The sequence below is a fragment of the Python bivittatus genome, unplaced genomic scaffold (genome assembly GCF_059951505.1).
Source record: "Python bivittatus isolate LINGU-HERP-01145 unplaced genomic scaffold, Pbiv_v1 ctg000280_np1212, whole genome shotgun sequence".
Taxonomy (NCBI): Eukaryota; Metazoa; Chordata; class Lepidosauria; order Squamata; family Pythonidae; genus Python; species Python bivittatus.
The window spans coordinates 777,387-795,326 of record NW_028277066.1 but is presented as its reverse complement, the minus strand read 5'-3'; the positions used below and the strand labels follow the sequence as shown (position 1 = coordinate 795,326).

The 17,940-nt window shown below is 45.2% G+C and overlaps 1 protein-coding gene across 1 annotated transcript; it reads left to right on the top strand.

Annotated features, from left to right (window-relative positions):
• Nucleotides 1-42: 42 nt before the first annotated feature.
• ZMAT5 (zinc finger matrin-type 5) lies at nucleotides 43-16,012 on the top strand. Its single transcript, XM_007434788.4, has 6 exons — nucleotides 43-196; nucleotides 2,553-2,686; nucleotides 3,784-3,846; nucleotides 4,122-4,202; nucleotides 12,052-12,163; nucleotides 15,509-16,012. The coding sequence occupies exons 2-6, from the start codon at nucleotides 2,560-2,562 to the stop codon at nucleotides 15,636-15,638; spliced, it is 513 nt and encodes a 170-aa protein (XP_007434850.1). The 5' UTR covers nucleotides 43-196; nucleotides 2,553-2,559; the 3' UTR covers nucleotides 15,639-16,012.
• The last annotated feature ends 1,928 nt before the right edge of the window (nucleotides 16,013-17,940 follow it).

Sequence of the window (17,940 nt, the reverse complement as noted above, 5' to 3'; positions counted from 1 at the left end):
TTCTTACGGAAGCCGAACTCTGTTTCCCAGGATGCCTCACCATTCCTCCGCGTGAACTCCCGACCGCGGAGGCCTCTGGGAGTGGTAGTCTCATTTGGGATGATTGACCTCGAGCGGCCTTTAAAAACCGGTGTTCAATTCGGAACCGTGTGGATGGAGGAATCTGGGTTGTAGAGTGTCAGCGCGCTTCGAGGAGGTGAGCTTTGGTTCAAAGACCGCCCTTGTCGGCCCAGGCCCCTGGAGTGGTGGGGGGGCAGGTACCACAGTTCCTATCATCCGCAGCTGGCCCCGTCCAGTAGTGCTTGACCTTCTCTGGCCGTCCGGTTCCAGGCGCCCCACACCACCGACCTAGAGCTGCGAGAGCTGGGCTGCGACGATCCGGATGACTCGAGAAGGCAGAAAATAAAGGCTGAATCTCTAAATCTCGGTATTTCCCCAGCAAGGCTGGCTGGGGGATTCTGGGAGTTAAAGTCCACACAACTTCAAGTTCCCAAGGTTGAGAAACACTGCTTTAAAACACCCACAACCGGCCACAGCGTAAACCAGTGTTTCTCAGCCTCAGCAACTTTAAGATGTGTGGACTTCCACTCCCAGAATCCCCTAGTCAGCCTGCTGGCTGGGGAGTTCTGGGGGTTGAAGTCCATGAGTCTTCAAGCTGCCAGGGTTGAGAAACACTGGTGTAAACCAAAACAGTAAAACCATTTTTTTAAAAAAAACCATTCGTTCAAACCAAAGCGAGATCCCAAACCCTGTGAACGTTTCGATGGCGCTATATTAATGAATTTATTAACAGCCCTCTGGAAGAACTCCATTGTAACCAACGGCCAGGATCAGGACAAGCCAAAGCTCCTGGAGATGATGTTCCACAAAATGGAGGCTGCAGCCGAGAAGCGTCTCCCCATAGCCTTGCCATCCCCTAATTTCACAGTAGCAGCGGTTTGTTCAGTAACTGAGTCACCTACATCAGGGTTCCTCAATCTTGGCGACTTGAAGAGGTGTGGACTTCAACTCCCAGAATTCCCCAGATGGCTGGGGAATTCTGGGAGTTGAAGTCCACACCTCTTCAAGTCGCCAAGGTTGAGGAACCCTGACCTACATTATGGAAACCCAGCCTTTGGGGATCTCTCTGGTCCTGGATCCAGCAGGATCCTTCTCTGTTCCCAGTCACAAGTGATGTCAGGAGTGAGATTGCTGACATCTATCCCTTGCTAGAAGTCCCATTTTGGTGCATTTATTAAATGGGTGTCACCTGCCAGGGGCTGGACCTACCGTCTGTCCTGGGCCAAAACACCTGTTTTATTTATTTATTCATGAAAAACATACCCTGCCTCAATCCAACTGGAGTGTAGGCTGCTATGATATATACAATAAATTCCAATAATAATAATAATACAATAATATAAAACATCAATATTATCTATTGCAGTTATGACAAGCCTTAGACTCGTATTATCTTTCGCATCTGGCTCACCTACACATAAATGTTAATGGAAGCCAAATGGGGCCTCCTTCACAAGAATAGGTGTTGAAATGTCATCCTGAGGGGAGCTGTGACTTCTGGCTGCAAGAAGATCCAGATTCAATTTTCAGCAGCTGTAGGTGGTTAGGAAAAACTCTTCTCGTGGCCACCGCTGTCGATGAGGAGCAAGGTTTCTACGTGTTGAATTCTGAACTTGCCAGTTACGTCCAAGCCAAATTGGGCACAGTCACCCTTGTGGTTAGTTAATGATTTCCAAGGTTAGGGGAGTAAATTCTTGCTTCGGTTAACCATGAGTAGGCACATCCTGGCAAGAGCAACCAAAGTTGATTGTGTGTTTTGTTTTTTCTTAATATTTTTAATCAGAATTTTACAGTACAATAAAAGTATAAAAATGAAAAGAAAAAGATGGGAAATAAGAAAAAAGAAGTGAAAAAAAGAGAGAAAACATTAAATGTTGACTTCTGCCCTTCTTTCTGTTGAGCAATTGCCATCTTACGCTTTGGCTGCGTTCAGCTTTCTACATTCCTGTTGTTCTCGGCTAAGCAGGTAGAAAATGTTTTGACCCATAGTGTCAGCCCTTTGAGGTAGGCCAGGTCAGGAACAGACCCTACAAGAAATACTGCTTTACTTTATCGGTTTAGGCTGTAATAACAGAATCTTGAAAGGCCGACAGTGTTTCCCCTTCCCTCCCTCTTCCACCAAAGAGAATCAAGGTGGGGCAATCTTGGATTTTCATGGGCTAAACTCATGCTGTATTAACAGCTGCCACATATTTCCTCCAAGATGATCTCTGTGCTCCTCTACCCAATGAGCATAGTGTTAGCTTGGTAAGAACTAAAGTTATGGTGGGAATGTTACAGATCTCTTGTCATGTTCAAATGTGATTGATAAGCCGCATCTGATCTTCCAAAGCGGTGTTTTTCAACCTCGGCAACTTTAAGAGGTGTGGACTTCAACTCCCAGAATTCCCCAGCCAGCATGCTGGCTGGGGAATTCTGGGAGTTGAAGTCCACACCTCTTAAAGTTGCCGAGGTTGAGAAACCCTGTCCCAAAGGCACATTTTCTTTGGCAGATTCGAAATGGGGAAGCGGTATTTCTGTGACTACTGTGACCGCACTTTCCAGGACAATCTTCACAACAGGAAAAAACACTTGAATGGGGTGCAGCATTTAAGAGCCAAGAAAGTCTGGTACGATCTCTTTCGAGGTAAGAAACAAGCTTCAGGAAAACGGGGGAGTTGCAGGAATTCAGGGAGAGCTATTGTGTGTTCCCGAATTTCCTCTGCTGTGTCTATCCACGTGGCCAGCTGGTTCAGCAACCTTTGCCGATGGGGCAGGGAGAGGGGTAGGCCGTGGTGATCCTTCTCCTGCACCCAGGGTGCACAAAAGTGGCCACCTAACTGCGGTTTTCAACGTGACAGCAGTGGAAATGGTTGAACCTAAAAGGAATGAATCATATTGACAGTACGTAATTAGTTTTAATTCAGGCTGCATGAAATCAAATGGAGTTTGGGTTTAGCTCCTGCCAAGCTTCATTGGTTAGCCCTCACGTGCTTGGAGGACATGTGGCTGAGGACACGTGCCCTTCAAACCACAAGGAAGTTCCATACCTCTGCTCTCCAGGGATGTGGTTAAGCCCTTGCCTGCTTACTTTTAAAAAATGATTTCTAGAGGATAATCAAGAGTCTCAAAGCATCCAGAAAACTAGCAATGTTTGGAATAGCAGAAGCTTTTGTGGGGATCTAAATCCATGGCTTCATTGTTGAAGCAAGTGAAAGCCAATAGAGTATTAGGAAGTCTAAATATAATCCATAGAAGTCTCACCTGTCCTTATTATTTCTGTTGCATTTTGATGCTGTTGATTGCTCATTCATAGCCTAGATGGGATTTTTAAGAGCTTGTTTTCACACACAGACACACACATACTTTGATGTGTGTCCAGAGCATTACTCTTCATACTATTCTGGACCTTTCTGGTATAACCCTACCTCTCTTTTTAGACCATTTTTTACATTAGCTGGGAATTCAAGAAGGATTCTGGTACAAACTGCTGGTATTAACCATGTTCTGCCCTGCAGATGGACACATCCAGATATTTATTTATTTGATGGTCCAAACAGTCACGGTGACAGCTGTGACCGAAGCCCCATCTGATTATACACTCAGAAAAAGGATCAGGACTTTATTTGTAGAGTCACAACTGTTGTCTTTACTTTTTTTTTTATATGTTCCTCCTCCTCCTCCTCCTCCTCCTCCTCCTCCTCCTCCTCCCCCCCCTTTGTGATTTTTTTTTTTTTTACACAGATGCTGCGACCATCTTACAGGAGGAACAGACTAAGAAACCCTGTCGGAAATTTCTACAAACAGGTATGCAGAACAAGCTAACTTCATGTTAACCGTAGAATTTTGTTTGTTTGAGAGCAGCTGGCTTTCCCCCAAGGTAGTGAGAATCCATCCATCCTGGCTTCTTTAAAATAACGGCTTGCTTTTTCCGACTCTCCCAGTAATCCCCGAATCTGCATTAAAAGCATTTTTTTTAATGATTAAGGCTGTGGTGCCCCCTTGAGGAAGGACTGTGACTCATCAGTTAGCTGTGACTCGCTGGTTGCAATCTCTTAATGCTTCCCTTGATCTCCTTGCAGGCCACTGTGATTTTGGCTCCAATTGCAGGTTTTCTCATATGACGGGGGCAGATCTCGAGAAGCTGAACATGCAGGTGCAAGGTAAGAGAGGCTGAAGCGAGAAGCAGTTGCAGAGACCTGGAAGATCCCAGCCAGTGTTATTCCCCAATAACCATTTGAGTCTTCTTCTTATATACCTCGCTGCTCACTGATGGCCAGGAAGGTGAAAGCCTTCCTCACCAACTTAACCTCCCCAATCATGTTGGGATCAAAATGTTGAGAATTCTCAGCCCCCTGCAGTCACTGATGGCTTTTACATTCCGGGGCCCTGGCTTAATTTCTCCTACCATGGACATTTTATTCTATTGATGCTCTTTTTTTTTTCTTACACTGAAGGTTTTATTGTAATTTATGTATGGTGAGCCTCTGTTAGCCCATCAAGGTAATCCAGACAAAACGCACACCCAGGAGTACAATGTCTATCTTTATTGTAAGGTTACATTAACAGAATCTTGCAGGTCTGAAAGTACATCTCTCCCCCCTCGCCTTTACCGTCCAAGAAACTAGAGAGGTCCATTCTGAGACGTTTGCCACACCCCCATTCCTTCTGTGGGCTAAGATGTTGCTTATCTGACCATTGCTTAGTCTGCGGCTCTTCCTCCTGTCTCCCAAGGTCATTCCAACAGACCATTACAGCCCCTGTAATGTTTGGCAGCATATAAATTTAAATTACAGTGATGATCATCTGGAAGGCACCAGGTTGGGGATATGATCTTCTTGCCTTGAAGGGTAGCCTTCAATCTACCTTCAAAGGGTAGTCTTTAATCCATCCAATTAATTGGGGCTCCACAAATTCCTTATCCTAGTTTATTTGCAGTCCCAGCCAGGGCAAAGAATTTTCCCAAAGGAGCAGGGTTCTTTCATTCCTGTTGCAGTAGGCAGAAGCAACAAGAATATCTTCTCTTTTACCTTTGCCTTTGCCAAACTCTGTGCAGGGGACAGTCTCTAACGTTGCTGCCAAACCTTTCTGAGATCGGGGCTCATACCTTTGTTTGCTTGTTTAACTGCCTTCCCCCCAAGATCCACATCCGGAGCCAAGAGCATAAGACATTCTGTTTGAGTTAAGAAGTTCAGAGGCCCAGAATTTTTGAGCATTAGGTATAATGCTCAAAGGCCCCATACAAAAATTTCTTTCTGGATCCCCTGCACACAGCTTCCTTCTTTCAGATCTCTGAGGAGGATGTGAATCAGCACTGTGGTGGTGGTTTGAAAAGCAGGAGTTGCCCAACTTTTCTTCCCCAGAAATCTGGAACTCATCCAGTTGCTCTCGATCGTATTTCCCACCCGCCCCACCCGAGCAGCGCAAAGTGTGACCGTAATGCTTGCCCTCATTCTCACATACCTCAAGAGGAAAAGTAACGCCGTGCCTACGATAACACTTTGTGTGTCCGACCTGTTTTGAGGATACAGCTTCAGGGAGATGCTCTTGACTCTACCTTCCTGGGGGATAATCAGAAGCAAAAATTGCTATTGGGTGAGTTAGATGAAGTATGCCCTGCCTTTTCTCGAGGGACACAACAGGGTGTACGTCCCTCTCTCCGCTCTATACTCCCAACAACCCTGTGAGGGGCATTAAATGGAGAGAAGGGCCAAAGTCATCCTGTGGATTTCAGGGCTGAGCAAGGAAGCTCTGTCTTCCCACCCCCAGCCCGAGACTTTAATTGCTCCTTCCCAAATGAGTTGGGGGTCACCCAATTCATTTCACAAGGTCGGCCAAAAACCGATCTGGGCAACGTGTTGAGTTTAATTAGTGTTAAACTTGGTTAGTTTTTTGCGGCTTAGCATGTGTAGAAATCTGGATTGTTTGTTTACGTCAGTGTTTTTTAAACTTGGCAACTTTAAGATGTGTGGACTTCAACTCCCAGAATTCCCCAGCCAGCCATGCTAGCTGGGGAATTCTGGGAATTGAAGTCCACACATCTTAAAGTTGCCAAGTTTAAAAAACACTGGCTTACTTTACATTTCAGTGGAGTGTTAACCTCCCCACCCTCCCACAGTGGGCTGATTCAGAACCAGACTTAAATGTTTAAATTTTAAATGGCTTGTTAAAATATATTGAGAATGAACTACCCTTAATATTAGAAATACGTGGAGAATTGGGAAGGAGTCTGCTTTAGATCAGGGAGAAATCCTTCTTCCCTAGTGGTTTTAATCTGGATTGACCTTTTGTTTGTCTGTACTCTTAAAGCCTCTTCTAGTTTTTAAGCATCTAAACTTCCTCCTCCTCCTCCTTTGTTTCCCATCTCTTTTATGTGCTCTGGGGCGAGGAAGGTGGCTTTGATGGCTTGAGTTTACTGCCTGCTGCTGCAATTTATATGCTGCATGATTATTTTTTTTTCTGATTGATGGTTGCATTTTAATTTTTATGGCTCTGGGTTGTAGGCCGCCCAGAGGACTGTGTCACTGGGGAACATAGAGACGTTGCTAGAAAAGAAATCAATAAAACAGTGGCAGTCATTAAAACAGACATTGTCTGTATCCTTCCCTAATCCCCACCCCACCCTGAAGAATATAGCATTTTTTAAAGAGAAACATGGAGAAAAAGGTTAATCTTCACCATGAAGCTGCAGCCCCACAGCCATTCCTTTTCCTGTGCCCCCTTCCCACCATTTGATTTTACACAAAGAAAAGGCAACATTTTGCATTTCCAGAAGTCCCTGAATACAATTTCCTCCCAGGGTTGCCTTTAGGTTTGACGTACTGTCTTCTGGAAGGCCTTAGACTACAACTCCCATTATGTACAGCCAGTAGACGAGTTAGGATGTGCAAGACTTCTAGTGGATTACGGAGGGATGGGAGGTGTAGACCAGAACAGCTGGAGGACACTAGGTTGGAGAAGGCTGCTGTAACATAAGCGTCCGTTCCTAACCACAGTGATGCTGTAACAAGAAAATGGGCCTTATAAGTACATAAGGGATGGACTGTGTATCACAATACTGGGTTTGCCTCTTGCCTCTCTCCCCCTCCTTTGCAGAAACTTGTGTGGGCTACTCACGGAAGTGCAAAGAATCGAGCTAGGGAGGCATAGTGATGCCTAACTTGAGCTATTCAATTCCCAGAATTCTCAGCAGTGGCCATGGTGGCAGGGAATTCTGGGAGTTAAAGCCACGCAGCAGGAGGAAACTCTGGTTGGATTGGGGTATCTAGGTTCAAGTCCCCACTTGACTGATGGAAGCCACTGGGAATGGTAACAACAACTATCTGGTAGACTATGTAGAGGAGGAGAAGGGGAAGAGCTTTACTTTTGAGTAGAATTCACTTAGTCCAACACAGCAGTTAAATGCACTGGTGTGATTGGCGCACCAAGTAAAATATGTACATGCCTGTGCACACCCACACAACCTTTTTCCTGAGCTACTTGGAGAGAAAGAGAAATCTGGACATCAGTTTTCAGCTTCCATCTTGTTGGTTCACCAAGTACGAGGCCCTTGATTATTGGTGCCCGTCACCAAGCTGGAAGAAAGCAAAGGGAGACCTCTTCCAGGGGAGAGAAGCAAGATCTCCCTCATCCTTCTTTTCCTGCTGCATCTTGCAAATTGTCTGAATGTTTAATTGGAGGGATTTCATCACTGAACAAGCCTTCAGCTTAGATTCCGGGGGGTGGCCATGGCGTCCAGCACTGACCGACGCATGCCGCAGCCTGAAGAGTCTGAGTTGAGTCTTTGAGGCTGCCTTATAGGGAGATCTGAGCAAGAGAAGCTGCACCCACAGGTTGTGGGGTGAGATCTAGCAACCCAGGAAACCTCAAAGAATATAAGAACATAGGAGTTGTGGACTGAGTTGGGCAAAAGACTCATTTAGTCCAGCATCTTGGGTCACCCAGTGGCCAACCAGATGCATTCAGGAAACGTTGAAAGATAGACACCTTGTTTCAGTATTTCTCAACCTTGGCCACTTGAAGATGTGTGGGCTTCAACACCCCATGGCTGGCTGGGGAATTCTGGGAGTTGAAGTCCACACATCTTCAAATGGCCAAGGTTGAGAAACACTGCCTTAGTTATTTACTTACGTAAGCTACAAAGACCAAAAGCTGACACCTACCAGTATTGTTCCCTAGATAATATTTAACACCTATTTTGCATTGATCCCAGAGTAGTAAGCAATCCTCAAGACTACCAGCCACTGATAACTTGATTCTCTATCCATTTGTCCCATCCCTGTTTTAAAACCGTCTAAAGACTTGACCAATATCCTCAGCCGAAAGATACATCAAATGCCAAAGATTTCCTTTAATCAGTCCTAAACGGGGAAAAGCCACCTTTGGCCGTTCTTCGGTTTTATATAAAAATACCTAACCAACTTTGGTTGTCCTCAGAAGTTCAAGATGTTCAGGCTTAGTTCGTCCTTGGATGGAAGACAACCTGAACATTCCAGTGGTGTTGGTTAGCCAAAAAATGGAAAAGATAGCCCAGGAGGCAGTGGCTAACATGTCCGTATTGCTGCTGAGAAAACTCCATGGCTTTGTCTCTGTGGTCACCAGGAGATGAGTTCACTTTATTAACACCTCCACGTTGAAGAAGTGGAAATAAGGCTGAAATTGGGGCTTCCTGGGGTGTGGAGCAGGATGGCCATTGAGAGTTAGCTGGGGAGAAGAAGATGTTTGAATCCCAAATGTGCCAGAAGAAGGCAGACAGGCATGTCAATTGCCCAGTGATGAAAATCTCCCTTGGCTGTGTCTCTACTGATTTAGCATCCCACTAGGTTGCCTTTCAAAATCCAGGAAGCAGTGAGAAGGTGCAGCCTGCTCAAATTGCTTCTCCAGTGCCCTTGTCTTAATGCTAATTTGCCTCTAGCCCAACAGCTATCAGCTCAGTGGTGGGGCAGGGGGGAAAGCATAAGGGGATGCTCATTGGGTATCCTAGAAGTTGTAGTCCAATCTATCTCAAGGACCACAGGTTAAGTTTCATTTTAAAAAGAAAGAGTCCATGTTGAGCTATCTGTGTGCCAGATATTGCCCCAAGGAAATGTAGTTGCAAAACAGCTGACTTCCAGAAGCACAATGGTTGTGCTTCCCCCTTGTAAATAAAGTAGAAATGGGAGCAGGAGGCCCTGCCTCGAAAATCTGGAAGGGAAACCCTCAAATTGGCCCTGCCCCTTTTTATGACTTCAAATCCTTTCACTAAATGCAGGTCTCTAGTTGGTTGGGGACCAGTCATGGACCCTTATCCTTGGGAAGTTCCCCGTCCCTGGAGTCAACTTTTGACCTAGCTCCTAAAGTTAGGCTAAATTGAATCCCACCCCTTCCTCCTGCTGAAAGTATCAGCTGCCCCATTTCAAAATGGTGAGATGTGAAGACAAGACACCAGCTCTCAATTTGTGGGGTATACCTCAGGAATCCTATTGTGTTGTGGCCCCAGATTGTAATGCTTTTCCCGGGGAGGCCCACCTGGCATCTTCCCTGATTAAAGCTATTGGATGTGGGCTGCAAAAATGCGAATGACCGCTAGATGGCAGCAAGGAGACACAAACTCACTTTCTCCTGCCCTTTTGCGACCATCCAGATTTTTGTAACCCGTCTCTGATGTCCTTTGGCTATCAGATAACCCTGCCTCGTTTTACTTTCTGGCTTTTCTTTAAAGCTCACTGTCCTTTTGCTTTTACATTGCTTTGTGTCTGGGGTTAATTCTTCTTTTTGATTTCTTTTACATGTAAACCAACCTGGATTACAACCACAGAATATTTGAACGAAATACATGTTGAGCAATAAATCAACAGCCCCCTTTGGATCTCCCACTCCGTGGCTGCTAGATCCCGGAATGAATTAAGTAATGAATGAGCCATCCATCTCACACTGAGCCACCCATCTCACACCAAGCACTCAAAGTCCAGATGGGCAAAGGGTGGTCAGATTCCAACTCCCATCCTCCCTAGCCAGCGGAGAAGCCTCATGGGAGTTGTAATCCAAGGACCAGAAGGGAATGGAGTTCCTTCCTTACTAGATGGCTAATTCAGCCTTGCCTCGGTCTGGCTTCTGGGTCCTCCTGTAAGCCACACGGAGCTCTGCCACGCTAGCTATCTCAAGCTGCTTGCCCGGCACCTCACCCTCATTACTATTCAACAGGCGAGAAGACGAATTGGCTGCCACTGTCAAACCAGCACGATCCGTCACTCGGCTTGAACGGTGGGGTTAATTTCACACCCTGTCGGGAAATGTTTACCATTTTGCACAAAGGCTTGACATCCAGGCCAGATTTGGCTTGGACGGGTGGCTGGAATGGGGGCTGGGGGGGGTGCAGGCTTTGGCAGGCAGGGAAGGAGGTGGCGTGGCATAGAGGGAAAATTCAGACTGGGCAGGGCGAGCCGAACTTCACTCCGTGGAAGGTTAATTCATCTGCTTTGGATTCTCTTTTCGAGCAGGAAGTCACGCTCCCATTTCTGACATATGGAACCCTTCCCCTCTAGACTGCCTCTGTTGGGTTGCCTGTTGGGCCTTTGATCGAGCGGTTCATAACGGTGCCTCTGAAATGTGAAAAGAAACAGGCTGGATTCACCCATTGCACTAAACCATGGCTTGTTGGCTAAACCATCCTTTCCGGGGTTCACGTTAGAGTCCCCCTAGATGAAATCTAAGCTTGGGGTGGGTTCCTTGCACTCTGCCGTCCCTGCTGCCCCATTTATAGCCAGCAAAATTGGGTGCAAAACAGCCAGGCTTTGGTGGTATGACCCTCATTGGATTTTGGAATGGGCGGGGAGGGGGATTATGCCCTTAACATCTCCCCATTTCTACCTAAATCCCTTAAAGATCTATGAGAGCTATGGAGAAACCCACCAGATCAGGAAGGAAGTCATTTAACAAAGAAGAAGCAAGCTGGTTGGATGGTCATCTGCTAGCAAAGTGTTTCTCAACCTTGGCAGCTTGAAGATGCGTGGACTTCAACTCCCAGAATTCCCCAGCCAGCATGGCTGGCTGGGGAATTCTGGGAGTTGAAGTCCACACATCTTCAAGCTGCCAAGGTTGAGAAACACTCTGCTAGTGGACGAGCCGTTCTTGATCTTTTCCAGCCTTCCTCAACCTGGAGCCTTCCAAAGTTTTGGAACGACACCTCCCAGGGTTCCTAGCAGCATGATCACCCTCGACAGATCTTTATCAGCCTCACCTGCTGATTCTTCCTCCTTATGTCTGGGTCTTTCCCTCTTTATATGCTTCCTTACCCTCCATTCCTTTTTTTTCCTTCTTAAGTCTCCCAGCTTCCTTGGTTTATCTTGCCCTGCTTGAATTTCAAGCATTGCTATGAACTCAGAGAAGCCCAGCCGCTGGTGTGCAAGGCAGGTGGCTTTATCACAGAGGCTTTATCACTGATGAAGGACAGGTCGGTCATCTTGCCAATGCTCTGCTCAGTATTAGAAATCAGAGCTTTGGCTCCCAAGTAGGAGACTGCCTGGCCATGGATTCTCTGCACCATAAATGTTCTTCCTGCTCTGAAGTCTTCACGGCTTTGTGCTCCTGTAGCATTGCTCTGCATGATCTGTGTCTTCAAACATCATTTGTCTGTAGTGCTAGACCAAGAGGACTTGTGGCTTGAACTTCTCTTGGTCTTCAGTGTGCCAAGAAGCAAAAACACTGTGAAACAGCAGCCTCCTTCTTCATGGTTTAAGTGTGACTGTGTCCAAGTCCCTCTAGGGCAGAAGGACAGATCTTTTGAGATGCCATTCTGGACTCTGAACCGGTCCAAGATGCAAAGGGTGGGTCCTTCTCATTCTCCAAGTGCAGGAAGGGAGCAGCTGGGAGGCAGGTTCTATAACAGACCGCCATTGCCACAGACCAGGATTGCAAACCAGGATTGCCAAGGCAGGAAACAGTCTGTGGCAAGAGGATGGCAGTGATAAAATGGAATGGGAGAAAGAGGAGAAGCAGAACCCTTTACCTTCTCCCCTTCCCCCCCACAAACAGAGGAGAGGAGAATGAAAGAGCAGCAGCTGGATGGGACGGTGCTCCCTGTGGGCTCCATTGAGGACTGGCTGGAGAAGCATGCCAAGCGGCTGGGCGCAGCACAGAGGGACAGGTATGTGCTCTCTGTCATCTCCAAAGGGAGTGGGGAGTTGGCGACCTTTGAGGTAGGCCAGCTCCAAAAACAGACACCACAAGAAGTACTGGAGCTCGTCTATATTGTTGGAGGGTACAATAACAGGATCTTGATCGCCTGCTAGAATTTCTCTCCCACCCATCTTATACCCAACAGAAGCAAGGTGGGGTTACTTTGAGTCTCTTTCTCACCCTCTCTGCTTACGGTGTTATCATTTCTCCTCCCTTAACGTTCCTCCGCCTTCTCCAAGGTCATCTAAGGCCTAATTGGCCTGGGAAGAAACATGGCGATCAGGATCCTGAGCAGAACCAGGGCAGTGTTGGTCCAGCTTGCCCCTTGCAAAAACTGGTTAGCACTTTTTAAACAGGACCCGAGGAAACTGCTTTGGACAAGGGTACATTTATTTCTGCATCCCATTTTTTTTTCCTCTGCCTGGCAGAAGGTCCTCAAGCCACATGTGACCCACAGGACCCCTTTTGCAGCTCCAGAACACCTCAGAATGAGTGGAGCTAAAATTTTCAGTCTGTTTGTTGTGGGGGGGAGGCATTTTAAGAGGCGAAATGAGGAGCTTAAACTCCGCAGAATCATACGAGACCTGAATGATTCTTTGAGCAGATAAGAGCATTACACCAAGGATGTCTTGCAAAATGTCACCAAATGCATAACTCATCTTAAATAAAATGAAAAACCCCTTACATAAAAAGCTGTCTGTCTTATATCCAATTAAACTGCTCACCTGCTTCATCTAGAACTAAGTTCACATGTTATCCTTAGTCATAACTTAGGGTTTTTTTTATTTTGGCTTTACGTAAGAGTGAGCCCAGCTTCTAAGGCTTTAGAGGCTGATTTTTTCCCTGTTCACAGGATAAACCCTAGTTTATAAAACCCAGTTTGTAAAGCCTTTATCAGCTGAGAGCTGCAGAGGAATGGAATTGTGACACCAGAAGAGGAACATTCTGTGGTTTTAAAATACTGCATTGGGGAGGCCATTAAAAGAGGTAGGTTATAACAGCTTGCAGAATGTTTCAAACTCAAAATGCTCCATTTTGACTTTGAAAATGCTTTGTTCCAAATTTGAAGCAGCTGTTTCAGCCTCACCAGGCGGGTTTCGAGGCATCAAAGCGCTTCTGGAATAGACCGGAAGATACCAGGACACTTCCAGTGAGATCAGAACAGCTGTCTCAAACCCAACGTTTGGCCTAAAAACCAGATCTAGGCTGTTACTTGTTTAAACATGTTATTTTTTCATTCATGTGTTTTAATGGAACAGTAGTTTACCCAAAGACAAAAAGAACTAAACAAAGAACATACGGTGTTTTCAGGAAATATGCGCCCCTCCCAATAAATAGTAAAATGCACCATGAACAAAAGTTCTTCATAATTTTCATACATCGTGAGAATTGACAAGAGTACATCTGTTGTGATTAACACAACGAATAGAATCTGCCCAAAGTTGATAAAAGTGTAATTCTTGCTTCTGAAGGTTCATTATTCTAAGTCTGTAATATTTCTAACAAAGCAACTGAGAAAGCTTTTTTAATCCACAAATGAGTTGTTAAATTTTCAAGAAATTTCCAATGTTGACCAATGAATAGTTCTGTTGCCAAAAGTAAACAGACATTCAGTTCCTTATTTTTAACTCAGGCCTTGGATTGTATAAATAAATGCAACAAGCAATTATTGGATGATTGGATGTGTCTTATCAGTTTATTTGCTTGTCTGTCTGACAGTCTTTTCCATGCTATCAAATATGATTTAGTTTCCCTGGCCCACTAATGGCAAGAATGTCAAAGGTATCTTAACGATACTGATTTTAATTTTTGACTTTGATTTTAATTGCACGCTGATATTGTTCCGTTTCATAATTTGCATTTGCTGATTGCTGTAAGCAGCCTTGCGGATTTGCACAGATCGAAGGCTGGGATATTGGGAGTAGCCCAGAGTTGTGTTTTAAGATGGGCAGCCGTACACATCTTTTAAATAAAATAAAGGTAAAGTTAATCATAAAATAAATACAGAGAGAAAGAGAAAAGAAAGGAGGTTAGTTTTTTGAGCTTGAAACATTTTGAATTTGAAATGCTTTGTATACCATTAGAGCAGTGTTTCCCAACCTTGGTAACTTTAAGATGAGTGGACTTCAACTCCCAGAATTCCCCAGCCAGCCATGCTGGCTAGGGAATTCTGGGAGTTGAAGTTCACACATCTTCAAGTGGCCAAGGTTGAGAAACACTGCATTAGAGTCTCAAAATCCTTTGGAGGCTGATCACATTTATTTTATTTGCCTCCAAAGTGAAAAATCATTCTAAGTCCACGTTGTAGATAAAACAGGGAGTCATCCTGGGTGGGGCATCAGAGCTTCAGCCAACGTGGAACATGTAAGGTTGGGGAAGTTTATAAGATAAGATGGCTGGGTCGCACAGGATTCCAAACTAGGCCAAAACAGGGTTAAGGAACTTCTGGTTCAACATCTTGGGGGAACACAGTGATCATCTTAGCACATGGGACATCTTAGCACATGGGACATCACATTAAGCTGTCGAGGGGCTTATTTTTTACAGTGATATGAACATAGGGCTTGTGCTTTGTCAAACTGGGGTTAGCGTTTCATGGGTTGTGTGAACCCAGGCAATCTCTCTCTTGATTTAAAACCCTTGAGGTGTTCTAGCCCACAGCTAGATGTTCTAGCCCACAGATGGCTTCTCCACCAGCCATATTCTCCACGTTCTCCTTTAGCTGAGCTGCACTACTTTCTAGCACCAAGGGGAAATCAGCTCGTCATGCCTTGCTGTTCTCTTGCCTGTGCTCCTTTGTTCCACTGAGGGACATTTGGGCAGAAGTCAAATTTCCATTTTGTTCTCTCCTGACTGCCCTGGCCTTTTCTGCCCCAGCCGCACTGCTGCTTCCTGGTTGGGTTACACTTCTCCACTGGGTTGGACATTCTTCTTCCCAGCAGAGAAGACTGCTCTGGATTTCTTTGCTGGCCTCAGATGGGTTGGCCCATCACCACTTACCCCTGAACCTGAGTTAAGAGAGCACAGTTTTTGTATGCACAATTATGTGTTATGCCCAAACAGGTAAACATGTTACGGCTTCCTTGATGGTCTAGTTCCCACCAGAAGCTAAGACAGTGGTCAGGTTCCTGCAACAGATTGACCCACACAACTACCCAAACCCAATTTGGCCTTGTTTAATGTTATGGGCTCTATCTCACAGGGTTGTTTCAAGGGTGGTTGACATCATGCTTGGGTGGTGCTTCAAAGTGTGAAAAAAGAGTGGTATTGTGCAAACATTTTTTTCCTAAGTTGGGTTTCTCTTTTCTTCTAGTCCTCTTTCCGAAGAAGAATTGGTTTTCCAGTATCCACCTGGCTGGCCCCCAGTTCAGGAACTCCCACCCTCCCTGAGAGCACCCCCTCCCGGTGGCTGGACAATTCCCCCAGGTCTCCACTGGGGCTGAGAGTGGATGGAGCTGAAATGCTGGACAGTTTAATGCTGAGGACTCTCTGTTGCCTCTGGAGAAGATAGAGAATCTAGTTCAATACATGTTTTCAGAAATTCCTGTGTTGCCAGCTAATTTAGAATTTGCAGGATGGATACCGAAGCAGGAGGACATTAAAGGAGGTACCAGGACTGAAACAAACAGTATCATATTTATTTAAATTGTCCCCATTAATTATTTATATCTCCAGGGGCCCTTCCTCAGTCTGCCATGGTGAGCCTAGTGGCAAAGACGCTCTCCGGAATTCAGTTCACAAAGGGGTTGCTTTTGTTGGGCAAGTTTTATCCCCCTGCAACCTCTCTCTCACCGTCTACCCCGGAGTTGTTTAGTTTAAGCATCAGCAAAGGAAGGTTACATATTAATGAGGATTAAGTGTCTAACAGGCACTGGGCACCTGCTAGGACAGATTTGTTATTCATTGTAGGTACGTTCTTACTTAACAACCATTCCTTGAACAACAGTCTGGAGTTATGATGGCCTTGGGAAAAGAGCTTTACGAACCCCGCCATCATATGATCGTGATTTGTGACCTTTTTTACAACGGTTGTTAAGTGAATCACTGCAGTCGTTAAGCGAATCACATTGTTAAGTGAATTCCAGCAAAAAAGTCCATTGGGGAAGCTGGATTCACTTAATGACCACATGATTTGCTTAACAACCATGTGATTCACTTAACAATCATGGTGATTCACTTAACAGCCATCATAAAAAAAGGTAATAAATTCAGCTCTGATTCGCTTAACAACCAAATCGCTTAGCCACCTAAATTCTAGTCCCTATTGTGGTCAGATAGTGAGGACTATCTGTATAAAATTGCCCCAAGCAATTAGTAAATACTGAATGTTTGCTCCTAAGGAAATACAGGGTTAGGTTCCTACGAGACTCTAGTCACAGCATTTTCGTCAACTGATCAATACATAATCTTGTTTTATGTGAGTTTGTGTTTAAAAACACCTTATTTAATGTATATATATTTCTTACAAATAAAGAAAGTCCTGGGGGGGATTTTTAAGCCTTTAAAGTTTTATTTAAAAAACCTTACTTTTGGTGGCCATTTTAACCAGTGAGATCGCTGAGAGAAGGCAGAGATGCTCAGAGCGGTGACTCAAAACTTTTGCTGCTCTGCACATGTCTGCGAATAACCGTGAAAGCGTCATGGGTATTGATTTTGGGGTTACAAATCCATTTTAGCGAGTAAGTGAATTCGCAGATATGGAACCTGTGAATAATGAGGATTGCCTGCAATTGGGGTTAGAGCAAAAAGTTTGTTGTAAATAGGAAGAGCCAGCTTGTCTCGGCCGCCTCCCTTCCAGGTGTTAATTGAAAAATGCAGGTCAATTACAGAACACGCGTGGATTGCCCGCCTTTTGGTTTCTTTTGATGCATCTTCCTTTTTTAAAAAGAAAAAAGTACCATTCCTGCATTCGTGCTGCTGAAGAACCGCTGAGCAGAAGTAAAAGAGAATCACCCCAAATGTCAGGGCTTAACAAGCAAAATAAACAGATGAAAATGGCAAGGTTGTTTCTCTGGCAAGTCGGTCTGTGTTTTAAACTATTGGGTGCAAAAAATGTTTAGAAGTGGAGATGATCCCACCCAAGGGCGTCTTGCAGAGGCGGTCAAAAAAGTCAAGATGGTGGCTGTGATTGCACGATCAATGTCCTGTCCCTCCCTTTTTTAAAATAGGGTAAATACCCAATAGTTGGGTAAAAAAAGATATACGACACATATAAAGGGGTGTGATACAACTAAAAGGGGTGCGTGGCTTCAATTGCATGGTCACAACCATAATCTTGATGTTTTTTACTGCCCCCCCCCCAAAAAAGCCCATGACCTTAGAAAAAGGCCATTCTAATGTACCAGAAATGGACTGACTTCCATGAAGGTCCTGCCAATTTCCGTTGGAGATCCAAAAATTTCTAGCACATTTCTAGAAATGTTTTGCTCACCTCAATTTTAAAACAGTATAGTTTGAGAGAACCTGTTGCTACCTGCCAGCCTTAGCAGGTAGACCAGACAAGAAACACAACCAGATAAGCTAATTCCACTTTATTGTAAAGCTACATGAACAGAATCTTGCAAGTCTGAAAGGACAATTCTTCCCCCTCTCCTTTACAGCCTGAGAAACTAGGGAGGGTCCCTTTTGAGCTTCTTGCCCCGTCCACTATCGAGCTGTGGGCTATGCTGCCTCTTATCGGACCACTCCCTTGGCAGCGTCTCTTTGTCCCGTCTCCCAAGGTCTTTCCCACATTCCATTACACTA